The sequence below is a fragment of the Chlamydotis macqueenii genome, chromosome 7, assembly GCF_036417535.1.
Source record: "Chlamydotis macqueenii isolate bChlMac1 chromosome 7, bChlMac1.mat, whole genome shotgun sequence".
NCBI classification, from domain to species: Eukaryota; Metazoa; Chordata; class Aves; order Otidiformes; family Otididae; genus Chlamydotis; species Chlamydotis macqueenii.
Window position 1 is genome coordinate 38,380,235 of NC_141562.1, and position 27,500 is coordinate 38,407,734.

A 27,500-nucleotide genomic window follows, 5' to 3' on the forward strand; every position below is an offset into this window, starting at 1 on the left:
ATTAACATATTTTAAAAACAGTCCCACGGCAACTCAAAGTCTTTTTTTCTCTGTTTGTCTCCAGAAGCAGGCACTGCTGCCCCGCGAGGGCTGGCGAGACGCGGAGGGGTGCGGGGGACACACACAGACCCCGCTTCGTCCCTGCTCCCCGGGGAGCCCGTGGGTGCCACGGGGAGCGGGTGCGGGCTGGGAACTGGGGGATGGAGCAGGGAGCTGGATTACATCCTCCTGTAACGTCAGGCTACAGCTTTCAAAGCCAGTGAGAATATTTCTGATTAAAACAATTAAAGTTTTTATTCTCTTTGTTTATGGCAGTATTAGAAATCTGGAAAAGAGATTTGCGATAATAATGTACTTTTTTTTTTTTTTCTACCGTTAAGGGTTTTATTATTCTGTCCTTGCCAAAAAGCACGTTTTAAGAGCTTGGATTCAAAATTAAATATGACCTCAGTGTTTTAAAATACAATTACAATAACTATCCATTTAGTAGTTTTTTTTCTTTTACTTTTGACATATGGTCAATACGCTTGTGCCCGTTATTAAAGACATTATTTTATGCGATGCTAACTATTTAACACATTGCAGCTGCCGTAGTAAATACCGACTGATGACAAGGGGCGTTGAGGAAGCAGGGTGCACGAACCGCTTCTGAGGTTAAATTGCTATAGTGTCTGTACATAGGTAAAGAGAAAAAATCCACCGTACTCGATAAGAGAAATTTATATTATTTATACGGAACAGAACAAACCAATTTACAAGAAAGGCACTTAAGTGGGGAGCTTATTTATTAATGAGCGTAGTACACAAGCTAATGGGGTTGTAATGCAGATGTACCTAAAGCTCGGAGGACAGCGGTCTCCAGGCGCCGCTCGCCACTTCAAAAGAGAGAGCAGAGAAAGTGCACTCGGAAAATATTTCCCCACCGTTCGAGTTATGCAAAGCGGATTTGTCTGTCTCTTCTTAGAAGGGTGGTTTGTGAGCGTCTCCGTCTCTCCTGCCGCGGGGTGTCAGCGGGGCTCCGGGGCAGGGATGTGCCAGGGCTGCAGGCTGCAGCTTTCGCTGGATCCCTCTTTCTCCTCCACGGGGAGTTTTTGGGTGCGACCGTCAAGTCACATTGCGTTTGCATCCCGGGACAGCGCCTCGGCACGGAGAAGTCCCAAAGCTCCTGGATCCCAGCAGAGAGGCATCCCACTGGGATCTCGGAGGGTGGGCGAAGTGAGGGGCACGCTGAGGCCGAGGTGGTCCATGAAGGGAGATTTGGTTAAATTACACTTCCTATATTTACTCTTTAACAAGCTTCTTTTGCGGTGGCAGTTTATAGACTTATTTCAGTTAATTATAACAGCAGTTTTTTGAAATGGTATTTTTATTGGTTTTATTGATGTGCCCTACTGGTTTTCCAATCCTGCGATTGGGTTCTGCTTGGTTACCTGGGAGGGGAAAAGCTTTCCTCCCCAATTCAGAGGGCGCAGGGAGCGCCTGCAGCAGAGACGGGCGGTGGGCTTGCTGCTGGGCAGGGGCTTGGCGGTCGCAGGGAGCCCTGTTCCTCTCCCAGGGCTCCTGCGGCCTTCAGAGGGCTTCCCATGGTTGTGCCTGCAGAGCCAGGCCTGGTACGGCTCCGCGTCTCTCCTCCGCGTGCGTGCAACGGCGTGTAATTACACCGAACCTCCAAAGAGGTGATCCATGGCACTGTAGGGCGGTGCAGTCAGTAAGAAGTGCTGGCAAATGTTGGTTAAAATGAAGGAAAATACTCCATATTTTTTTCTTCTTCATAGTCTTTTAGGGTTGTGGTTTCGGTTTTGAGAGCAAATCGGTAAGAAGTAAAGCCAATTCTTCATTGGGCAGTGCCATTTTAGGAAAAATCCTGCCCATGTATGTGGAAGACAATGTCAAAGCCCTGTAGGAAAGTTTTGGAGAGAGTGTATTTATTAACCATGCTGTTTTAATTGGCACGTATTAGCAGTTCTTTCTGAGTGTCCTATGCTCAGCCTGTGATGACATGAAACTTTGGATGATAAATGCCTGCTGGGAACCCAGATCTTGACAAGTTTCATGATGGTTTCATCTGGTGCTAGTGGTTTTTTTTCTGTAGTTTCTGAGCATTCATACCTGGTTTAGAAAAAATAATAATACTATTTAATTGCAGTGATGTCAGAAGCTTCATGGTAACATGGGGAGGGTCAAGCTGGCCTCGGGGGCTTTGTCTGGTGCCTTTTCTGCCGTCCTTTCTCCCGTACGGCTGCTCTGGTGGCATCAGAAGAGCCTCACTCATACAAGGAAAATATTTTCATCGTTCTTTCAGGCAGCAGATGGGCAGCGCATCTCCGGTTGCAGCAGGAACGTGCATGTCAGGTCATATGCCGATCTCTGCCAATGCATCCCGGCATCCGATGGCAGATCCCGCGTGTGGGACAAGAGATGAGCCTGCGGTTGGTCCTAACAGGAGATGCTCAGAGGGCAGAGACTGCGTTACACCCAGACTGGGAAGCTGGCTTGAAAAATGACCTGATGAGTTGAATTCTTAAGAGATTCCTGATTTATCTGTCTCTTAATTCATTTTAATAGGCTGGAGTATCTGCAGGTGCTGTTGATTATAATTCTTGGTGCTCGCTTTCATCTGGAATTCATGCGCTAACGCACATCAAGGTGGACATCCAAAGTCAGAGCCCAGTTCCAATAATTCAGCCTTAAGTTTTCCGCCTTCAATTTCCCCGTGCACCACTGGAGATCAGAGACCTGGATCTTGCCGTGTGAGGGTTGTAATGTGTATTTTAACTGCCTTAGGGTTTGGGTTTTTAAAAATCCATGCATAATTGGGATTATATCTATCTTGGATATGTAGCAAAAATGTAAATTTCACTTCAGATAGCAGTTAGCACCTGGGTTATTGCTAAGAGGCAACCTTCTGAACAGAGGTGGTGGGGTTTGCGCGCGAGGTGACGCGACGTGGCGGTTGCGCGGAGGCGGGAAGCAGCGGGGAGAGCTGTGGTGAATCCCCTCGAACAGAGGAGCCGAGCGGGGAAGCGGAGGGAGGCTGGCATGCGGTTTCAGGGTCCCCTGCAGCCAGCCCTAACACAGTTAATTGCCTGTGATAAAACCGACCTCGGAAGTCTGATGGGAGAATTCTTTTATATAAGAAAAAAAATGTTTTGTAACAGTTTCTTGTAAGTGCTAAAATTAACTGACTTCCTTTTAACCTAATTATAGATAGAACTGATGATATCACCTATGCTTAATGTTGCCTAACATCTTGGGTGAGACTGTGCTGCTGCGCGTAATGTGGCTGAATTTTTGCTTTAAAGCATTTCATGTGTAGTGTCTGCTTAACTGTTGCTGGTTGAGGGTCTTCTGGGCTTGTGCTTGGTTTCCCCCATCCTCAGTCTAGAACGGGGTGCTCCTTTCCAACGAGAAGATACGCAGAAACTGGGATTTTTCTTTTTTAGACAAATCTTCCAGTCGTTCTGCTGCCAAATCCACTGATTTGAAACAGAACAATTGATGAAGAGGTCACTTTTGAATATTTCTGTTCTCCAGATATGGCCCAGCTGTAGGCCTTTGGAAAGTTTCATTCACAGAGGAGGAATGGGCCTCTCTGGAGAAGAAGGTCTCTGGGCTGTTTCTGGGGCTGAGCACAAAGGCGATACAACCTCACGGTGCTGATGAGCACCAGAATTATCTCTAGTTTTCTTGACCTACCTGAATTATGTCTGCTAGCACAAATGAGGTAGAAACATGCAGGATGGAATCTGGAGAGAAAAGAAAATATGTGGTTGAGAGATGGTAAGAAAGCAGTACTTGAATTGGTGACCAGCGGAGGTGGACGGTGAAATGCGTTGTAGAGCAGTAAGGTCAGACAGCAAGTAGTACTGAGATGGTCCAAACAAGGTGAGTTACAGAGGATGGGCAGGAGGGTGGGTGGTGGCCAGGGTAGAAAAAGGGCAAAACGTTGAAACTGGGCAATGTAGGGAGAGGGTTGGCATGGGGCAGACAGTGAAGCAGAGCTTGGGACGTTGGGATGGACAGCAGAATCATGAAATCATTAGGGTTGGAAGGGACGGTTAAAGCCCATCCAGTCCAACCCCCCTGCCAGGAGCAGGGACATCTCCAGCCAGATCAGGTTGCTCAGAGCCCCATCCAACCTGGCCTGGAATGTTTCCAGGGATGGGGCAACCACCACCTCTCTGGGCAACCTGGGACAGGGTCCCACCACACTTAGTGTAAAAAATGTCTTCCTGATGTCTGAGGTGGATGAAGAACCATAATTTTTTAGTGGTTGTCCTTGCACCTTACCATTGTTTTAACAGAGATCTTTGTCCGTTATAAGATACGCTTTTCTGAAAACACATTAAATAAGTTCAGGAAAAATAAGCCCAGACCACAAATAGCATTGTTTTCCTTGAGCGTGTTTCTTGTGTTCCTAGGAAAGCCCACCACTCGCTGATTGCTGTGTTTCCTCCGTGGTCTCACAGTACCGTATCCCAGGGCAAGATCTCGTTTGAAATCTGTGTCTCTCTATATAGGATTCTAATCAAAACTTTAATGGTACAGGGCAGTGAGGAGCATTTAATGACCTTCAGCGCTATCACTTGAGTCTTTTGGGCATTGACATTGATTTTCCTTATCTTGGCATGTGAAGACAGGAGTCTCACTCCCTTCTTTAAAGTGTTTGCTGGGACGCACCGGTAGCACAGAATAAGCAGGCAGCGGCTTTGCAGGCGTCGCGGCGGGCAGCGGCGATGGGCTGCATGTGCTGCGTGTGCAGCCAACCTCCGTTTGGTACCTGAACTGAACGTCTTTAATTGCAAGAGTCAGAAAAACAGACGAGGCCATCTGGGTACCGATGCGTTTTACTCAAGAGGTGCATCTGTTTATTTGGCATTTGTATTTGATGCCCAAATTTTTGTGGGCTTATTTTCAGGGTAAAAGAGAGCAGAATTTCTGGTTTAATGCAGAATTTCTGACCAGTCAGATCCATAAGAATTTAAATTTCCGGTAACAGATAAAAGCAAAATGGAGAAAATATTGCAAAGGTGGTGTGGCAAGAAGTAAGTCTTAGTTCTGAGTTCTCGTACTCTTCCATACACGTGTTGATTTATTCTTAACTGGTCTTAAAGGAAACCGCGGCCGGGTCGCTCAACAAGGATTGGGGTGTTCATTGTGTTTATTGCAGCTCTCGTCCTTTATTTAATTTCTCAGTACTGTCATACAGACACTTCATTTCTAAGAAATGAAATTAAACTATGGAAAGATGTGCTTCCCCGTGAATTTTAAACCTAAAACGCTGCTTTGTTGGTTGATTTGGTTATGGGGGAGAAGCGCACCGCAGCCGTACGGCTATTTGAACTCTTGATTTGCCACATTTACAATATTAATAACGCTCTTTCTAGAAGTTGTCACATCAAGTAAAAGATCTTCATTCCAGACTGTCTTTTGGGGCCAAATTGAGACTGGATGCATGCGTTTAATAAATTGTAGTCTCAAGTAGTCATTTTTGTAAATAATTAGCTTCGGTGGAAGAATAAGTTAGCATATTGTATGCATCTAATGTTGCAGATGTACACACAGCAAACTTTCCTATTAATCAACAGTCAAGCACTGTAAGTTGGGTCTCATACATAATGAATTGTGCTTAAACCTCCTGGGTTTCATTGATAGAAAAATAAGAGAAAACACGAGTGTAGTAAGCTTTTGAATAAAATTTAACGAGATTGCTCTGCATCCTGTAATCGTTTTGGAATCATTAGAGACCAGATAATTCATCTGCAGTTTTGGGGTGGCTTTAGCCTTCATCTATCAAAGAAAGACTATTTAAATGACGTTTAGGTGTTGATAAAATACATTTTTATTTAATTTCACAATGAAAGCTTCAGTAAAAATGCCAGCTACCTCTGCGTTTATTATGTAAGGAATCATGCTGCATGAGTGAGTCTCATTTTAATGTTAATTTCTGTGTTCTAGTCATTACTGATCCTTCCATTTGAAAAGTAACAGGCCAGCTATTTCTCTAAGAAAAAAAAAAAAAAAGATTTGGTAAGATAAGCACAGACATATATAGGTGTAAGAAAGAGACAATGGAGATTTTTATACAGGCCTGACTACTGATGATTTCACATGGGGGAGAGTTGTCTTGAGTCATTTGCTGCTAAAATAAGAAAATGCCATTAAAAAAAAAAAAAAACAACTACTACATAACCTTTTAAATTATACTTGCCCCTCATACCTGTTTCATGACCAGAGTTCCCTTTCAGAGCCTAGAGAATCAGCAGTGAACTCTACTGCAAACGTAAAAATTTACGGTGATGTAGGAGCTCTTCACAATTAACTGCACTGATGACCCTGAGCCAAGGAGGTGTTTGACCCACCTGATGTGCCCCAGCTGACCAGTGCCTAGGGAGCAGTGGAATTGTGGGTGCTCACTGCCAGTAGCGTTGGTCGGTGCTGTCCGAGAGGTCATATCCCGAGCAGCAGGCACCAGGAGGAGGAAGGGCACGTGCTCACGCACAGGGGCTTGGCCCGTCCTTGGGCTGCAGCATGGCATCTCGTGGGGAAAATGACCCAAGGCCCCTTTCTTCTCACTGGTCTCAAATCACTTAGAGACTTTCTGCTCCTGTCTGATGCTCAGAGGACTGTTTTGTTCCTCAGGTAACTCACATCAGTCCTTAAGTGACTCATGGAGGGAGTATGTTTACATCCTAAATTCTCTCCAAAGGTGGTGACAGAGTTCTTCTGTAACTGGGCAGTATTCCTAAAAATATTTTCATGTCTACCCATGGGCAGATTCCTTCTGTAAGATCTTTCTCCATAAGCCTGATGCCAAAAAAAAACCCTAATTTCCTGGGGTTTTTTAATGCTGTCATGAGGGTAAAAGCCATTCAGAAGTCCACCCACATTCCCCCTCTTGTTTGACATTAAGTAGGTCTGCAGTCTCCAGGAGAGCCATGTCTAAATTACTGTCAGATCGCATCACGCGCTCTGGCCGCTGAGCAGGGCTGCCAGGTCATGTCAGAGCCCATTCGTTATCGTTGGAGTCCGCTGCAGCCATGGGCCTCTGGTCTTTCTCCCTTAGCAAGAGGATTAGCATGACAGCCAACGTGGACATCCTTATGGACAGTCACCAAACACTTGCTTGGGTTGGGCTTCAATTACCCGTTGGGATGGCCACCGAGGTTGGGTCTCCCTGGCGTGGTGCAACCGTGGGTCCAGGAGTCCAGGTCTTTCTCCTGGTCTCTCTGTTTTGGGAAGGTTTCTATCATCTCATACGCTCCCTCCTCCCTCTTTTTTTGTTTTTTTTTTTTGTTTTATATTCTTTTAGGGAATTTTTGAGAAAAAAAAAAAAACAACATCTTTTAATACAAGATACTTGCAGAAGTTTTTCCTGCTGTTTTATTTCTGCCTCCCTGCCCTCTGTTAACATATTCCTATCAGAACTTTCATCTCTACCACACATACAGTAATTTTGATAATTTTTTGACCTGTTTAAGGTGCAGACTTGTAAGAAATGGAAGAAGAAGCATCAAAATGCATAGGAGAAAAAACATTAATGTGTCCCACTAATTCTTCCTACTTACCCCAGCCTGGAGGTACTCTTCAAACTGGAGACGCTGAGCGTTGTGCTGTCCTAGAAATGTGCTTGCAGATTTCCAGGAACAAACTGCAATGTTTTCTATTGCAGGTTTAATTAAATTTGGTCTCTGGGTCTGCCAGGTAGTTCTGTCTCTTTTTCCTGGTTGTAGAAGGTGAAGCCGTAGGCGCTGGGGTGCCTCGGGAGCGGTGCGGGGAAGTTTGGGCTCTCTTTCGGAGACAAGTCGTTGCCTTCTCCTCCTCCTTGCCTGCCCCATCTCTGCCCATCACACCTTCTGCAGGCCTTGGGTTTCCTGCTTGGTTTTCCTCCTCTGCACTCTTCTTTCTTTGTCTGTCCGTGTTAGATATGATGACATGGAATTTTGATGTTGACTTTGATGAAGGCAGGCTAAGAAAAGGGTTTGGTGAGGTTTTGTGCCCTCTGCATCATGAAGAGTACGGCTGATGATTGCTTTTACAGCATTCTGGTCATAACAAGATCCAAGAGCCTCTTAATTAGCACCAATTTATTTCTATTTTAATACACAATTCGTTGTTAATCAACAAAAGTGCTTATGGTTTTTGTTCAGGGAACACGGTGGAAAAAATTATGGATGCCCTGAAAAAAACATAGAATGGGATGTGGTTGAGTGTCTAAATTTGTTTATTTTCTACACACTTGAAGATAATAGGATCTTGCAAACCCAGTGGTCTTCAGTGCTATGTGTACCATGGTGTCAACACACAACCCTGTTGGAGGCAGCCTGGCAAAGACCCAGATTTCCATGAGAAGGGATTGGAAAGTTGTACAGAAAAAAAAAATACATTCCATATCTTTTTTTTTTCTATTTATTTTTTATTTTAGGTCTTTAATGCTGAGTGGAACTGTTGTCGTTACAGTAATATAATAATTTAATATCTGAGTGCGTACCAGTGGCCCTTCGCTGACTGCCATCCAGGAGAAGTTGCATAGGGAGTTGCAATTTTTGTTTGTGTTGGGGAGCTTTTTTGTTTTGTATCTTAACCAAACGGAAATAAAGGGGACTCTTCATTAGCTCAGCACCTGAAGCTGTCTATAAACCTCTTTTTGGACAAACCCTAGAGGGTGAGGTAGTTATCCGGGGATAAAACATTGTTGTGTGTGGCTACAGAAAATGGAAGCAAGCGTTGGGTGTTCTGTTCAACCTATTGATTATATTTAATATATACAAATATTTTATAAATAGATAAAAAAGATATAAATATGTTGTGGGAGCCAATACAACATTCTCATAATATTTACCCTAATGAAGCTGCTAGCAGAGCCGTTGTGGCATATTCCCTTAATTTTCAGTCGTGCAACTCAAGGGCCATCTTGCAGTGTTTCTGCCAAGGTTTATTAAGGACTGACTGAGGCAAAAAGTAGCTCAGGAATAAAACAACTAATTAAAATCATACCAATTGAGAACATGGCTGCCCACTGAGGCTTCTCGTGGCATTTTTCTGGTTTTCGCAATGGCTGAGCTATTCAGGATAATACTGAAGCCAATCTGCTGCCTACATGTTTACTTTGAAAGCATGTTAGAAACTTCCAGTCCTTGGCACGTGGTTTGGAAGGAGGCTGTTAAACTGAAACAGGTGGTGTTTCTGCTTTTCTCCCCCTCTGCTAAAACCATCTTTTCCTCCATTCCATCCTGTGCAAACATAAGAAGTCACAGAAGAGACGCGGCTGGGATGGAACTTCAGGAAGACGCCTCTCAGCTGCCTGGAAGCAAGAGCCTGTTGGCTTCCTTAGCTTGGTCAGTCTTAAAAATGAGCTGTACTGGAAATAAGTACGTAGGATTGCAGTAGGAATGGTGCAGAATAGCCGTCTGTGTGTAAGCCGGAGCAGCAGGTCTGCACCTGGGCTGTGGTGGATTCCCGCGCTGGGACTGACCTTACGTCTCGCTCGGACTTCACCACCACCGAGAGCTGAATGCATGGGCTGGAGATCCCTGGCCTGAAAAAAAGTCTGCTTTTGAGAGACAACAACTTAAACAAAACCCCAACAGATATATGTTTTTACATTTCTGCTTTTTATAGCTTAAAACAAGCGTGATTGTTTTCTGTTTGAGGAGTACATAGTTTTAATTAAACGTCACATTGTCAAGCCGTGTAGATGAGTCGGTCACTTGCAGCTGAATGTCCATTTAACATCTCCACAGACTTCAGCTGGACATCTAACTTACCGTACGTGTGTTAGAGGCTGGCACGTTAATGCAAACAAAAAAAAAGTTTCCATTAAAAAAACAAACAAACAAAACGAAACCAAAACAAACCGAAAGAACCCTGCAGTGATGATTACTTGTTGGCCAAGTGAAAACACAAAAACCTTCTCTTTGAATTTTTTGAGATGCCAGGCAGCACCCGACACGATTCACTAATGAAAACAAGTGCGGTGGCAGTTTCCGATGAAAGTGTAAGTGATTTAAATAAGGCTCCTGCATTTTGAATAAGTGCTTCTCATTATTCTAGCCACATTGCAAAAAAGGTGTTGGTACTTTTTAAGGAAAGATAACAAAATTCTCCAGGGCAAAAGTAAAGCAGTCGGATTTCTTACACCTTCTGTTTAGTTTCTTGCATTTTTAGATGAATATGTATATTTTATTTTTCTGTATAAAAGTAAAAATTATGTCTTGTGGAGTCACAGGTTTAAAACTTAAGCCTTCCATAGGTAAAACATACAACAAACGGCCACCTGACCATCAGCATTTGTGCTGCTGGCTCTACGGCCAGGAGCATGTCCCTCCCTTGGGGATCACCAAGGGCAGGACATCAACAGAAGAGGATCCCCTTTTTCTTGTTGTTCGTTGCTAAAGATTAGACACAAGTAGTTAGTAGGACTCTTAGATGGATGTTTTTATCTGATGGCATACAACTCACTTTTCCTGGCCTTGACCTTAGAGCGCTCCAAGATCGATGCATGGAGTACGGTGTTCGGAAACCTTCCGAGAAGTGTCCTGCTGAGCAGAGGAATTTCACACAAGGGGGGAAATTTCCCGAGGTGTAACTCATCTGCTCTCCTTTTCTTCTTATGAATGTCTTCAGACCACTTTTGCCTTGTTTTTTGAACTGTATGTATGGTTTAGTTGGACCAAAGCATGGCTTTGAAGCCTGAGAAATTCCTTTAAAAGGTCGCTGGTGTTTTAAGTTTAATTTTTAATGATGAGGCATTTTGTAGAAGGAGTGCTGCTCTGCAACTTCAGAAAGAGAAGGGGGAAGAGGGCAGGAAGGGGAGGAGGGCCAGTGGAAGACACCTATGCATAAGTTATGTTCATTCTTTTTCTTTATTAATGTTGTCAAATTCCCAGGAATAGTCGTTTTTTGTTTTAATCTTTCTGCCAATTTGAAGCTCTCAGCATATATGTTGGCAAATCGACTTTATATACTACAGGAAAAGAAGTCAATGCGTTCTTAGAAAGCAATTCATTTTTATCTTGCAAAGTTTTTGCTTTCTTGACCAAGGTGGAGGTGGCCGTGGAGGTTGCAGGTGTTGTGGAAGAGTTTGGTGTTGAGGTGGTGGGAGAATGGCCTCACCAAAAACATCTAGAGATGTTCAGCAGCAACAAGGCACTGTTTTTAAAAGTAATAATTAAAAAAAAAAAAAATTTAAGACTTACATCCGAACAGTCCTGCCAGGGAAGACTTGGTGCAAGTGAGGAACGTGTATGTGATGGCAGGGGGAACGTATCCATGTGTTGGGATGGCTGAGCCTTGCTACAGCACGCAGCGGGTTCCTGCAGCCCTCCCAGCTACAGGCAGGCAAAGCAGCTGCTGTAACTCGTATCTTCTAAAAGAGGTTGAGGGCCTTTTATTCCACACATTAAATAGGGAGCAAATGGCCTGACGGTTGCCTTGAGGCTTCAGACAAAGCCCTGAGCAGCCCGTGCACCAGCCGTGGTAGCCCTGCACCTCACCAATGCTGGCCTGCTGCTTCCCACCTGCTTCGGGGGAGAACAATGGGCGTTTGGTGCCTTTCTGGAGGAGGAGGAAATTCCAGTGCCTGGCTGGCAGTGTCGGGAGCCCAGCTGCTGGGGGCGGCTCGCTCGCAGAGCAGCGAGGAGACAAAGTCTTTTGGTTTTATGATGATATTACAGTCCAAATCATTTCCAGACTCCTGAGAATGTGAAACAAGATGATGTGAAAAACATAAGGTTGCTGGAGTTTTGAGTGCTTTCTATGCTCTTCTGGATAAATGGAGCAGAAAAGTCTACCAACTTCTCTTGGAGATTTCCGAGGCGTTATTATATTCTGTGGTTATTATATCGTCGTAGCTCTAACAATCCACAGTAAAACCAAGCCATATTCTGCTGCGTGTCCTACATGTGCAGAATAACGGATTATCCGCGGTGTCGGGAGCTTGCTTTGCGGTCTGTGTTGTCGGTTTTCATGCAAAAGAGTGTATGCACAGATTCTTGTACCGTTTTTTAGCAGAGAAATTATTAAATAGCAAAATAACATAAAGTAGGCATCACTTTTATAAAGGAAATTGATATAGCTTCACACACATGCTCAAAAAAAAAAAGAAAAAATAAAAGCATTAAACAAATAAATGGAAAGAGAGGAATAAAATTGTGCTTAATTCCTAGCAAACTGGATCCAAAGCTGATCCTTCAGTTTTGTTTTACCTCTGCTCCAAGCCATCAACCTGTATTCTTGTGCGACTGAAGGATTTTAATTGTCCGCCTCTGTGTCCCTCTACTTCTTTGCCACTTTCTAATCAGTAATTACGTGGCCTTCGGTGGTTAACAATTAATCAGAAAACGAGCCGAGGCTGGGGGAGACGGCAGGGCTGTTTGATCACTCACCAGGCAAGTGAGGCCTTTATCCCGTCCGGAGGCAGGGCCGGGGCTGCGGCTGATTCCGCCGACGTTCCGTCGCGTGCCGCTCCGCGAGCTGCTGGGGGTCAGGCGCGCAAGGGCGGTCGGTCCTTTTGCAAAGGTGTCTTGTGGCAAAAGCAGACCTGGTGGCTTTGATGCCGTTACAGGTACATCACACGGTTCATTTTCTTCGCCTTCTGGCTAGGAGGGAACTAGCAAAATATTTTTGCTCACTTGCGGTGCGCTCGGGTGTACTGGGGAATTTGCATTGGTTTGCTCTTTCCCTGTACCTGGCTGGCAGAATTGCTGTGGTTTTCTTTCTTCTGTTGTCTCAGTTTCTCGTGTATTTTGATATTTCTACAATTTTCTCTCCTTTCTCCTGCTTTGTGACACATCCAGCCTCTCACCAGAGGACTATGCTGTTGAGTTTTAGCACCATGCTATTGAGAAACTTCTTGTTCCGGAGTTTGGCTGTGTTTCAGGCTGGGGAAAAAAAAAAGCTCAATAATCAGAAAACCTTAGGACAGGTCATCAGTGGCGCTTAAGATTCTGGGCATGAGAAGGTTTCTGTCAGGGTCTGCTGTTTCAGCAGTCGCCCGTGATGTTGTATCCTTGTCAGTCTTCCCGTTGTTTCATGCGGACACATTGCTCATGGGCTGTGTTTGTCGGTACCCTGAAACCGGACTCTGCGGTTTTGAGAGACACCCACCACACCGCTGTCGGGTCGGGTGAAGCTCTGGGAGAGCACCACGACCCCGTCCCCAGCGCTGCTTTGCCCAGCTGGAAGCAGACGGCTGGATGTTTGCAAATCCAGCGTTCACATTTTCCTTGCTCTCACACACACATTGCCCTTCTAGAGGGAAAGAAGAAAAAAGTAGCAAGGGAAGAAGCACGTTTTTGTTTGCAGGTGCCTTCTGTTTGCTTGCTTTGCTCTTCAGTGTCCTGCAAGCGCGAGCTGCCATTGAAAATCAAATGAATTCTCAATTGCTTCCTTCCAATTCAATAAGTGGAGGAAAGCAGAAACCTGCCACCGTCGCTGGGAGGAAACGGGGCAGGGGAAGGCGCGGGTTCGGCAGAAAGCCATTTCCTTTCCTCCGTTCCCTGGGAACGGTCCCTGGGGAGATGGGACCGCGCCCTTGGGGGACGTGGAGGAGGAGCCTCAGCTCCGTCCACCATGGAGGCAGCAGGATGCGTCCTCTGCCATGGACTTGGATGGTTTTCTTGCTCCCTGACATTATTGCCTTCATGAATTGTTTCTCCTTTGTCAGAGCAGAAAAAAGATGGAGTTTGACTCCAGATTGAATGGTTTTTAGGGGATACGCTTTTCTGCTAACATAGGGAGTACGAATATTCATGTTTGTTTCTCATTGTAATTTTCCAATTCTCTCTTGCAGCAGGGCAGAGTCCTCGGCCTCTTGTGAGGTGTGCGAAGGCGCGGAGGAGATGACGGAGCCGCTGAAGCAGTGCACGGCCTGGCTGCGCGCCTACTTCTGCGAGCCAGCGAGGATGGCGAGCCTTCCCATGCCGGCCTTCCACCACCCGCTGCTCCAGCAAGGTCTGTGCCACGGGGCACCTGTCCCCTCCCCATCAGCCACGGCGGTGCTGGCTGCCGTCTCCCTAATTCTTGGTCAGTAAAAATGATGCAGTTGAGCTCCCACCAATTGTTGGCTGAAAGGTTTGGGTATGAACACCTCTGAAGGGCAGTAGGCTTTTCGGTAAGGTTGTTATTCGCTTAACGAGGTTTTGGCCAGCAGAAGGAGAATGAGGCTTAGACATGTCCATGTCTTTTGGCATGGACTCCTCGCCCATGCCATTGAACCTGTCAGTGATAGCTCGATTGTCTAAGGGAACTGTGTTTGGATTCCTCAAAGTTATCATAGATGCTGTTTGGATTTTTTTAAGTAAAGAACAAGTATTGTGACGAAGAAGTCGTGCTGCTCATGTATTTAGATAAAAACAAGACCAGATAAAAGTTTCTCCTTACCGTTCTCCATTTACTGGCTGTGTTCCTGAAGACCTTGTAACAGAAGTGGATCACTTGACGTGAAATAGATCTCATTATTTTAAAAAATGTATTTCAGAAGTCTACTTTTTGCAATACCTCTGGTCTGTCCATGAATATCATAATTTCCCAGCAAATAAAATCTTCAGTTTAATAGATCTATTTTTTAATTGTGTTAGATTCCATTACTAATATATACTAATATATATCATATATCCATTGATATAGCACCAAAACGGGACTGGCTTTTACCAGTAATGCTTTTACCTTTATTAATTTTCCAAAATGGGCTACTGAATTCTTTCTAGCTGCTGTTGTCGGGCGTAGCTCTGAACGGACTCGCCTTGGCTGGCAGTCGGAGTTGGTCCGGGGCTTTGGTCCTTCCCTAGGCAGCAGCCTTTGTTTGCAGGCAACGCTGGGAGAGACTGGGGATCATTTAAAAGAGGAAAAATAGGAATATTTGATAAGAGGAAGCTTCTTGAGGGAAAGCAATCATCACCCTCAAATTTTTGGGGAGGTGGAAGGAAAGCTGTTCAGCACCGGCCAGGTGCAAAACCCAGCCGAGAGCGGCCCGCAGGGTTGGGGTGGGCTGTGAGCGTCGCTGCCGGGGGTCTCTGCTGCACCCGCGGCTCTGCGGGGATGTGGCTGGTGGCCCCGCCAGGAAGGCTGGCCACATGCTGGGCGGCACTGGTCCTGATGGGTTTGACCTTCTGTATCGCAGGTTCAGTGCTGGGAGTGTGATTTTCTCGTTATAACGTGCAGATCCACAGGTTTTTTATTTAGCTCAGTTGGACTGACACCAGGTGTGCATGTTTTGTCGGTGGGAGGCACGTACGTAACGGAAATGCTAACGAAGAATTAATTGGCACAAATTACAACGATGTGATAGCATTTCTGTACTTCTCTTACTTTCTTCTAGTAATTCTTTCATAAAATAGAAACATTTATACTGGAAGGAATGTGGAAATACATGTTAAAAAATTGAAGAAACTGTTTTTAAAAGTTATTTAAGATAAGGTAAAAACCACATTATAATGGGTTACATTGTACATTTCAATTTATCTGTAAGTCAGAAATGCAGTAATATTGAATTAGGAATTTGGTGTTTATTTACTTTTTCACATTTACATTTGAAAGTGCCTCCTCATTTCTCCAGGCACTCAAAAATGCAGAATAAACATAAGCGAGAGCGTGAGGATCCAGAGCCGGGAAGGCTTTTTCTCATCACACTGATTTCCTTACACCTTCATCAGTAGCGCTTCCAATGCATCGTCAAAACCCTTGGCTGCTCTTTTCTCCCTTTCCCTGTAAATGTGATCACTTACAGTGTGGTTCTTTGGTGTTAGGTGACTTGAGTTCGTCACCAAGTGCTTTTGCGGTCAGGACTGATTATTGGATATTTTCTTCTTAATCAGCGCGTATAGCATTTTTTTTTTTCCTGTGGTAGCATCATCTGAGGAGAGTAAGGATTTTGCTTATCTTGTGTCAAACCCATTAAGGAGGTTCTTCATTTAACAAAAAAGTGCAAAGTGCTTTTGGGATGAAGCACTTCGCAACTCGTGGTCGATTTTCTGCAGCTCATTTTATGCCAGCTATTAAGACATAGTGCCTAGCGGAGAGAAAAAACAGTGATAATCAGCTTGAAGGGAACAAAAGCAGAGAGATTTTCAAAAATTCAGAAAGTCAAGGTGTGTCGCGGCAGCCGGTGTGGCGTTGTCCCTGCACCCGAGGCAGAGAGCACCCGTAGCTCGTAATTCATGGGAGGCAGAGTTTGAATCTGGTGCTGCAGCACAGCTTGAGGCTTGCAGAAGTTTGAAGCTGGTTTCCCAACACCTCCAGGAGCTGTTGGCTTACTGCTTGTCCAGTTTAGCATATGCAGCCAAAATATTTTTTTTTAAGTGTAATTGAAAAACTGGAATTTTCAACAACTTGTATCATGGCCAGTGCTCAGTGTGGAATTTCACTGAGCGAAGAAAAAGTGGTTTTTTCCCACTTCTCTGCTGCGTGATTTCAAGGTGTTGCGCCTCAGAAAAATCACTGAACTTTTGTAATGGGAAGGGATTAATTGGTCTTAATGCATCATGGTCGTTAGCCCCTTTATATATGAAGAAGAAAAATTTACCCTGTTATTGTTTTGAAGCCTGTGCGCGAGTTGCTTGATGTGTGGGCCTGTGAAATGGAAAAGGCAACGTGAAGTTGGCCAGCCATGAATTTCCTGGCTTTTCTTTATTTGTGCTTTACGACCGTAGTGATGGAGGTTGTAGAAAGCATCGCGGCGCTGGACGCTGCGGCGAGGAGCGGTTCTGCCTTTGCAGACCAGATGGCTCATTAGAGCAGCAAGAGCAGAGGAAATTGGAGACACGCAGGAGTTTTCCTTTGCCCTGTGACAAGCAGCAGCCCTGGGGCTCTGCTCTTTGCGTGCCATGCCATGCCACTCCGCCGTCCTCACCGGATGGAGTCCTTCAGCTTTGCAAAACCGCGCTTTTATATTCTTGAGTCTGGAGTTCCTCAGCCGGGTCCCTGTACCGGAGGCGTAGACCTGAAGCAAAGCCACGCCGTTCAGCTCGGTCCTACTCAATCACCCTCTTTCTTCACATGAGCCACGAATTACCGTGCCAGCGCGAGGGAGGAGGGCTCGGCAGGTCTGTGTCGCCGTGCAAACCAAAGACAGAGAAAAGCTGTGCGAAAAGATGGAGGAGGAGCTACCTGATGATGGAGAGCGGAGAGGTGAGCTTTGCAAGGGGGGTTAGTAGCTGGAATTTCCCGTGCATAATGTACGTTATTCATCCAAGAAGGGATCTTGATGAAACGCCTCATACATAATGGGAGCAGAGAGTCTTCAAAGAAACCGGGAGCACGTCCATTCTCCCTTCAAGATGCCTTTGCTCCGTACCCAGGCCTGTAATCAATAATTACCCTGTGATTTCCTGGGAGCCTTCTTGTTCAGAAACTCCAACCGAAGCAGCGCAGGGAACCTGGCGTAGTCCCTGCCAAAGGACGGCAAAGCTCGCTGTAAAATACCAGTTACGGGCTGAAGAAACGATTCGCTTTCTCGTGTCATCTTGGTGGAGTTTGACTCTTCCTCTGTCCCCGTGCTGTGTGCTGGTCCATCCTTGGTGGTGGTGTACCTCCTTCAGAAAGCACCCATGGAGAAAATCCTCCCGTTAATTGCACCTTGATTGCTCTTTCGCCTTCCTGCCAGGGGCACGCAGTAGCATCTCTTCATTTTAGTGGGTTTGCACATTCTAAACTATTTTAAAAAAATAATAATTGTGCAGCAGATTAAGATAATAGATTTTATGCATTCTGGCTGTAACACAGCAAGGGCTAGAGTAATTTTTTTTTTCCTTTTTGTGACTGGAATGCTCCAATCACAAGTTTTCTGAAGATTGTGGGGCTGTTAATTTGCTTACTTCTCAGATGGCCAATTCGACATCCCGTGAATGCTTACGTTTAAGTGTTTTTAATGATTGTTCTGCTTACCCTAATTAGAGTGTGCAGTATATCCTAAGGGTAAATTTTCCTCACATACAATTTAGCCAAAGACTTTTTCAATATATAAAGATTATAGGAAAAAGAACAGCATTTACAGTATTAAGATGAATACAGATCTATTTTCCCTTGTTTAAATTACAGATTTAAAAAAAAATCATAAAAATCATTCTCTTTGAGACACTGCCCAGTAAAGCTAGAAAGTTTGAAGCTTCAGGTGTGGGTTTATGGATAGTAGGATAGCAGCTCTGTACTCAGCTTCAGTGGGAAGAAAATGGGTGGTAAAAATGTCATTCTTTAAAATGTAAGAATGAGTAAACTGCTTTTCAGGAGCCACAGAAGCAGAGCGGGAAGGTCGGAGACTCAAAGTGGAGAAAGTGTGAAAAAACCTGATCAAAGGACTCGGAGTGGCTGGAGGACACTTGGGGATGTCAGGTGTCCTGGTCGGTTCTGTCCTGATCTGAGGTCGCTGCATGGCTTCATTTTATATAATTGAAAAAATGCAGTGTGTTGTGATTGGGTGATTTGGACCCTTGAGGAGAACAAGAGAAAATGGGAGCTAAGGGTGAGAGTGGGTGAGGAATGGAAGGGATGGACTTGACCTCTGGATGGTTCCATGGAGCTGGAGGTAATTTAGGTCGTTAGTAGAAAAAGTAACCATAAGCATTTCAGTACACCTTAAACTTGAGAGTTTTCTGCTCTTCCCTAGAATGATGTTAGCGTAGTGTTTTCAAGACAGTAAATACTAAAGTGAACAATATCTTCACAATTTTACTTTCTTTATTAACTTGGAATTCTTAAAATGATGACCTATGAATATGAGAGAGATCTATAGAGAGATAGGTGTGTTTGAGTCCTATATAGTTTTAGTTTTCTTCAGTCCTGTGCATGACTGGTCACTATTTTTGCCCTTTTAAAATAAATTGTGCTTACTCTTAAATGGTTCTTCTAATGTGAACTAATACACAGAAATCCGTACGCTGTATCTGAAAATATGCTAGGTGACTGGACGGGATGATAGGTAGCCAAATAGGGTGCTAAAGCAGGAGAAGTGCTTTGGGGTTTGTCTGGAACTTCTCTAAGTACGTATTTTCATGGTATGGGTACATACGTGTACAGGGGCAGCGTATTTGCTTAGTCCTATGGTGATCTTTTTCTCAAATGTTGTAAAGTTGAGAACTATGAACATCAGGTGTTACATCACGGACCAGTTCCTGTGGTTTCCTTCTTTTGTTTTAGATATATGTGTGTGTTTATATACATATATTTATATATCTCTGTAAAATGAATTGGTTTTGTGTGGCAGGTGTGGTGCAGCTGACAGTCCTACCTCTCACTGGTGCGATGAGAACGATGCAGGGACCAAGCCCCCCAGCCAGGCGATGCCACCTCATCCATGGCCACATTCAATAATCATCCTCAGCAGCGCAAGCAGAAAACTCAGCCTGCAGAAAAACTCCATGAGCCAACCTGTCCCAGTACCATTTCTCCATGTTTAGCTTATTTCCTGTAAAAATTGAAAATTTGTTAAAATTCAACTAGGAAAGTATAAATCCACCAGCATTGCCAGGTTGTATTTATATTTTTGCAGAATTGAACTGTGCTGTTAGGTAACCTGCTGAGGAGCAGGCAAGGCTTGTCCTTTCCTAGATGAATGCAAAATGTCACTCTTGCCATTTATTTATGTTGCAATTTGTGAAATTCCCTTAATTTTGTTGTAGAGAGTCAATTCTCTGAAGGAAAAAAAAGTTAAGTAGTATTTCAGACTTCCCCTCTTTCATTCCTGCAGCTTCATCAGGCATGCAAATACATTTCAATTTGGGCTTTTAGCAAATGTTCTTTTAAAGCAATATGAAATAATCTGCTCGAAAACGTTAGTGCTTCACGTATCTGGACATGGCAGATTCAAGTGCAAAGAGATGACAAGCTTTCGTATTTCTGTCTGCCAACACAAAATTCGAATTCCAGAGACTGGCACCTTCTTTTATTACCATTTCATGTGAGAATAGTTTTGATAAGCAGAAAGTCACTGTTTTGCTAGACATTTAATGGATTTTTTTTACAATCCAGTACTTTCCTACAATTTTCTTCAAAGAGAAATCAATCCTCTCCAACCTTCCAAAATGAAAACAACAAAATCCAAAACTAGCCCAGTCTCAAATTTTTTTTCCAGCCCAGTTGGCCCATTGTTTTGTATCAACTGTTTGTACTGAAAAACAAAACTAAACAACAACAAAAAAAAAGTCAATACAAATGCATTCTGGACAAAATTCAGAGCAAAATTCCCATCATTTTCAGTAGAAGCTTGTGTGATTTTCAGTGTACGTTCCATACAATTCAGGCCCTCTTAGGTGCAAATGTCCTTTTTGCCGCTGTCCCTGGCATGCTGTTGGGATTTAGGCAGAGCAGTTTGGATGCACTGATTCCAGGGGCAGCAGAGCAAACGTAGCTTCTAGAGGGTCATGGGTTTTTGGTGGAGCCTTCCAGAGTAACCATGGCCTGAGGAATGACCTTTCAAAGAGTCTAATTACAGGAAGCGCGATGCGTCTGTCCTGTCAAGGGGAAGGTAGTGAAAGGGTCAACTAAAAAAAAAAAAAAAAAAATAATCATAGAATCTTTAGCTTGGAAGAGACCTCCGAGATCATCAGGTCTAACCATCAACCCAACACCACCGTGCCTACTAAACCATGTCCTGAATTGCCACGTCTACACATTCTTTGAACACCTCCAGAGATGGTGACTCCCTCACTTCTTTCGGCAGCCTGTTCAAGTGCATTGTATTTTCAGTAGGATAATCTTTTCTTGTCAATATTCTTGACATTAATTACAGGTAGGCCACATTAGGATAAAGGAGCGTTATCTAAATAGTTTATTTTTTAGGTAGGAGTGGATTTAAGATCCACAGCTGGTCTTCACCTGTGTGATGTATGACAGCAAAAATTTACTTGGTCTCAGAAAATTTGGGGATATTTGAGCAAGTCATGGTGACTGAAATAGCTGCAGAGATGCGTAGATATTGAAATTATTTCAAAAGCAGACTTCTTTTCAAAAGGAAGGGTTTGTGTTTGGTGTCCTATGCTATTTGATATGAATCGGGATGGCCGTGGTGGAATGGAGGAAGATGGAAGTGCATCTTTTGCTCTCCCTTTGCTGTTCAACTTCTTTGCTATGAGCAAGGCCATGCAGTCCTGTCTGCTGGTGGATGGTCCACTCCTTTTGTCGAGAAGTTTCCAGGACTTCACTGAGCAGAAAGCTCTGATGCTGTTAGGAGTTCGCATAAGTGTCTTTGCACATAACTGCAGTTGGACCAAGGTGAGGAAAAAATCTTCTTGTGTCTGGAGTTGTCCGCCCAAAGCCCAGACCTTAGCAACCTGCTAGCATTGCAGACCTGCGAAGAATAAGTTTAATTTAATTGTTTTTTCCTTTGATTTGTTTGCTGGCTTGCCACACATGCAGCCCCATACAACCTTTGCACCCCTACTTAATAAAAACCTATGTAATCAAGATATAAGGATTGTGTAAAGATAGCCCCCCCCACCTATTTTATTAATGAACTTTCAGCCAAGTTTATTTAATTCACCTTCTCAATGGAAAATATCATCCATACTCCTGTACATTTAACCTGTTTGGTGTTTCAAAGGCGATGTGCCTAATGTGACTGTTATGATGGCGAGCACCTTGTCTATAAATACCATTGTTAATTTTTTTCAGAAAATTAAGATATAGTGGCATTTATGACAGCCTTTGTGTTAAGGACACGTAGATAAATTCATTTGAGGGGAAGCCATTTTCTCATACAGATACTTTACTGCTGCTTGACCCGGGAATGGCCCTTTCTGACCTATTTCCAAGACGTTTGGCCGTATCTCCTTTTGGCGACCGTGAGAGCTGACCAGTATATTCTGGGAAAAACAAGGACTTGCTTAACTGCAAAAACGTACTTTTCACTAGAAATTTGCATCCCGCACTCTTTTCAGAATAAAATATGCAAGAACCAACATAAATGGCATACTCTTTTTTTTTTTTCTCTTTCTTTCTTTTTTTTTCCCCATGAATTGGGCCTTTGATGTTCAAGAGGAGCCAGTATTAAAGGACATCCCTAGAAGGCTGTAGAAATTGTCCCTATTTATGACAAATGTAAAATAGTACAAATCTAGCTGAATGTGATGGTGTCATTAGTTTGTGAATCGCATCCTTGAAAATAACTGTGGAGGAGCCAAATCGGTTTAAAAGAAGATAACAAAATGGTTTAAGCTACTTAGGTTGAATGCCAATTATATTTTAATATTCAACTGAGCATATTTTACTAAGAAAAAAGGCAGCGTCGACGCATGCATAACTCATTGGCAGCGTCGACCAGCTGTGCCACTCTTCTCTTCGAATCACTTTGTGCATTTTAGTAGCATGGTAATTTAGTAGAGAACTACCTGAGTGATGGCATTTTCAATGAGCAGGTAATCTACAGAGAATTTTTATATGGTTATGAGTTCTGTGCTTCAGCCTGGCAACACAAAAATACATCAAGACCAATTACGGTATCAACTTTCAGCGTGATACCCTTGCCACGCAAGTGCATGTATTTCTGCCCCAGGCATTTCAAATTGCATCTAATTTGAAATCTTTGGGGTTTTAATTAAATTTCAGAATATATGGAATTCTTCATTAGTACCTGCTCTGAATAGCAGATTATACTTCTCTCAGTCTCTCGTTAAAGAAGTAGGCTGTGGTAAATAGCATGTTCAAGAACTGATCATTTGTGGTGCCTGGATATTGGGAACAGAAATTGTGAAATGCAAAATAATATCAAAAAGATTATTAGTCCAGTGAGGGACTCTTGATTTGTATTTTAATGGAATTTTACATTTCTCTTAATGATTTGCAAATTGTCCTCTGATTATAAGATGCATTAAGCTTTTCATTTTAATGGAGAGACACAGCCATTAGCAGAATTTTTTTTTCTGTCTTCTTTTTAGAGTGCTTCCCTGCAGCAGATAAATATTGAAACCATTAACACCTTTTGATGTACTTTATAGTGCTGCAGCTTGGACCAACACAGGAATGAACGTGGCCTTTTATATTTTAGCACTTTGCTTGAAGCTCACAATTGTCGTTACGTGGGCGAACAATGACCGAAGCCCTACATTTTCGGGCAAGCGATAAAATTATGTGTATTTCCCCGTAATTAATGTTCCAAATGTTTCGGTCAGCGTCATTCATATTTAATGGCGAAAGAAAAAGTAAAGCTGACGCACGTCAGGATCTGAAATTCAGATTGAGGAGGCTCTGACCTTACCGCTGGCCGTCCTTTAAGGGAGAGAGACTGCCGTGTCTCTTTGAGCAGGGTTTGGTAAGGATTCCCACAACTTCTCGGTGGGGAGATACACCAGCGTCGTCTTTGTTGCAGACACAAGAACGTACGTCCACTCTATGCTTGTCAATCTGAAAGTCAAATTTCCTCCTTGCGTTCGGCTAATTGTGAACCCTTAACGTTGTAGTAACACATCTGTGCCTGTGCGGATTCCATTGGGTTTGGCAGAGGGGCGCGGGGTGAGGACACAGCCTCTTTTTGGGGCAAGTTGTGAAGCATGAAGAGTATTTTCCTGATCCTGCAGATTTCTGTGAAATAATGAGGCTGTCAGATCCAGTAAATGTGTATTTATTTACCTTACTAGCTTATTAAAATCCCTGTGATATTCTTTGGGTGCTTTGGAAAAGCGAATATTCTTTAAGAGATGCAGGACAGGAGCGTTTTGAAGAAACTGTGCTCTTTTCCCCAACCCCACCAGCTTCTTGCACCCCACATAACCCCAAATTTTGGTCTGAGCTTTTGTAGACTTCTCCTTTTGTGGCAGGTTACCTGCGTCCAAACAAGCTGGTTACTTCAGGGCTGCCTGTTAATTTAGCAAACTCTAGTCTCTGAAAACCCATCGGGGGTTATTGAGAGGACTTCTCCTCTGTTTGCTTCCAGGATGTCTGTTTGAATAATTTGAATCTTGGGAATTGGCGTTGCCGTTCATTCAGCCCCGCGCTGCGTGTGATGGCACCGTTATTGGTCAGGAGGTTGAGGGACTCCATGAAATCACACTTCATGTCTTCACAGTTGTTTTGCTGACTGATTAAATGCATATTCCTTAAAAAAAGAAAAGAAAGAAAAAGAAAACAAAAAAAACCCCCACACTCTAACTTTGAGGTTGAAGCCGGAAGATTGTAGGAATTAATTGCTGCTGCTTTTCATATGTGCCTTGAAAAGACGTTGCATCATTTGTGAACTCGTGTTTGTAAAGTGCTATGTAAGTGTTTAGCTTTGTACATTAGATATTTATAATTCAATAATAAATTAATACAAACTAGAAAGAAAATCGGTACTTTGATACCGACTTAATTTGTATTCAGTAAGCAAATAGTTACATTTTATTACAGTTAAGGAATTTAATGAATATTAGTTTTAAATTGCGTGTTTACAAAGGAACTTATAGAAATCTAAAGGAATTGCTATTTGTGTTTTAGACAAGTGAAGATCCCACACTTTGTTCACACAGTGGGGCACATTCGCATTGTGCGTTTCGTATATTCCTTTTCTAGGGCAGGTTATCTTTGGTAACACAATCTTCGCAAAGCGATGAACGGTGCGGATTTCTTGATCCAGAGTCATTTGGGAGTGGATATTTGGGGCCATGGTGAAAAATGAAATTGGAAAAACACCTCATCGGTGTAATTCTAAGTGGAATTCTAGAGGAAAAGCAATTATGCTTGAAGCAGCGAAAACTGCGGGAGAGATGCTGGTGTGTCCTAGCCTTCCTCCCATGTCATGTCCAGGTCCTCTGCCATCAGCCCGGCCTGAGGAGAACCGCCAGATACCCGTGCTGACACACTCCCGTGATTCACCATCGTTCCCAAAGCCTTATTGCAAATAAAGGGGTGCACAATCACTTTCTTCAAAGTAACCTGGCTTCATGTTGCCCCGTTTCATGGGTGGATGTAGAATTGGTTTGTGAATATTCTTCCTGGGGCATGCTAGTGAGTACTCCTGGACTGTGTTGCATCCAGGTGTAGTGACCTAATAGGGGAAATGTGTCTGTTCTTGTAAGATAATATTAGAGCAAAGTCCAGTTCGTAGAATCAGTTCTACACAAGATGATTCCAAAATTCATTGACTTATTCCTATTTTCATCACAGGAGCACGTTGGAGCCTTGAGGTGATTAAAAAAAAATATCTTGTAGGACATCGACGTGATGTTCAGCGCCCACAGTTTCACATGTACGTCATGGTGGTTCTGGGTTTTGTGCGTGTGTGAATGGAGGGCTGGGGGGACTGGAGCTCCTTCTTTGGGTTTGCCGCTTTGTTTCTCCAAAGCTGCCCAATTTGTAGGTCATCGGCACTCCTGGGTTTGATTTCAGGTGTGACGATCCTGAGCCAAGACCTCGAACAAAGGTCGTGATGAGTCTGATGTTTTGATGTTAGTAAACCTGATTTATAGGTGTACATTGGAAATCGTGCTTTTTCAACCCATGTGAGTTGTTAGATCTTTTTTCTTCACCTTGTATTTTGAGTTCATTAATACCAGAATAACACTTCCAGCGTATCTGTAAATCTTCTGAAGTTTTCTGCAGAACCGCCCTGCCCGTTCCAGTCTAATTCTAACCAGATCATCCTGCCTACCCTTCCAAAATCCTGGTGTAATTAGGAAACTGCATCTTCTCTGATTTATTTAGGAACTGTGGGCAGGTTTGTGTGTCTCATTAACAGGACGAGTCAGGAGAAGAGCTGGATCACAGCAGCACCTGAGAGGCTACGTTTTTGTTGAGTTCCAACAAAAATTATTGAATTAAATTGATTTTTTTCTTTTTCCTCTGGAGAAGGAGAGGAGCAGCCTTCACAGGCATCAGCCGGAGCACTTTCAACAGGCAATAACAAACTCCAGGGTTGAGGTGGGACCAGAAGTTCCCCATCACTGTGCTCCTGCAGTAATTTCTCAATTTTAAGTCAGATGGTGACCAGTTGTGGTCTCTTGTCGCACATGGCCCTTCGGTAGGGATCTTTATTGCTGTGTGAGAGCAGAGTTCAGTTCCTAAGCTCAATCTGCAAACTGTGGCTGATGAGGAGAATTTAGAAGACACCCAGGTGAAGTTCTCAGTGACTACCAGCTCTCTGACAAAGTGAAACGGAAACAAGTCAATCATTTATTTCTGTCTTGAATGGAAAAATACAAATTTAATTTTCTGGACCAGTCATTTAGAAATTGCAGCCGAGCTGGTGTATTCTGTCTCTGCAAGGACTATTCTGTGTCCTTTCCAGAACCTGTATGGCATTAAATACCCGTAAAATATGAAAAGACAACCTGAGTTTGAAGTGTTGAGGTAGCAGTTGGTGTTTTGCAGTTGCTCTGATCTGCAGGTAGCTTGTATTTATGTTTATACTAGTTCCTATGTGTATTAAAAATATTCATGAAGTCATTAAAAAGTTATTTTTATGTACTTTGCACAGTTATTCCCTGCTCCCAAAATTGACGTATTTGAAACAAAACAAAAATACAGACTTGGGACGCTTGTCTTGGTCTCCACCTGCCTGCTCCCATTCAGTGCCCACAGTGCTATAAGAATGCAAAGGTGTGAATTAGATATCTCCAAAACAAAATGTTGAGCGTTTTTGCTAATTTTGAGCCGCTTGCGTTCATGTGCACGATGACTCATTGAAAAATCTTGATCTCTCCCTCGGCTGGGTGGAGCCTGCTGGGAAGAGCTTGTTGCTGGGGTCCTGCTGTGTGGATGCGGGCTGGGGCTGGCGCCTCGTGCCAGCACTCAGTTAGGAGAGAAAGCTAAAAATACCAGAATTTTCTCTTAAAACAACAGTATTGAACAATTAGTCATTTTCTGTGCACCGTGGTATTTTATACTTCCTAAAGCAACATATTCCATTCCAGATATACCAAATTGTTGCTTTCTATTGGCCATCTTTGACCTGGCAGGTGGGCGTTGATGACAATCCGCTTCCCAGAGGCGTGCATCCCCACGCGTGCAGTGAAACCTGCCCTGGCCGGAGAAACACACCTTTCCGTTCCCCCTTTCTGCTTCGTGGGCATCGCTGCGATGCTGCAGACTTGGTTACGTGATGGACTGCACTTCGACTGTAGCAGCGGTGTCGTATTTTAGTCGCGTTTATCAACACCTCCAGCATCTCGTAAGTGGATTTTTAATGTGGTTATAAACACACAAGACTTTATCCACAAAAAAAAAAAAATAAGCAGAGGGAATATTTGTATATGCACGTATATTCTCAGTATAGCCAGATGTATTAACCTTCGGTCATCTCTGGCCGTATAAGGACCATTTGCGTATTCACAAGTGGAAAACACAACTTAGAGATGAGTAAGTGTTCACCACTCTGGGAATAAAAGTGGTTACGGTATACCTAATACAAAGCAGGGATGCCATTGCGATCAAAATTATTATTTTCATACCTTATAATTGAAATTTTAATACCATTAAGCAAAATGTAAAAGGCTTGTCAGTAGTTACACACAAACCTGGGTAAGGGCTTAAATGATGCTCTGTAAATTAACTTGTTTCCTTAATTGTGGGCTGGGGAGTTGCAATGCCTGAAAGCAGTC

At 43.6% G+C, this 27,500-nt stretch overlaps 1 protein-coding gene across 4 annotated transcripts in view; it reads left to right on the forward strand.

Annotated features, from left to right (window-relative positions):
• Nucleotides 1-27,500, forward strand: part of MGMT (O-6-methylguanine-DNA methyltransferase) — a 156,555-nt gene that overhangs the window by 110,675 nt on the left and 18,380 nt on the right. For 3 of the 4 annotated variants that reach the window (XM_086752660.1, XM_086752657.1, XM_086752659.1), the window contains exon 4: nucleotides 13,793-13,953. In XM_086752660.1, the coding sequence (XP_086608786.1) occupies nucleotides 13,793-13,953 (161 nt within the window). The remainder of the gene's footprint in view (nucleotides 1-13,792; nucleotides 13,954-27,500) is intronic. The other variant, XM_086752658.1, reaches the window with a different exon arrangement.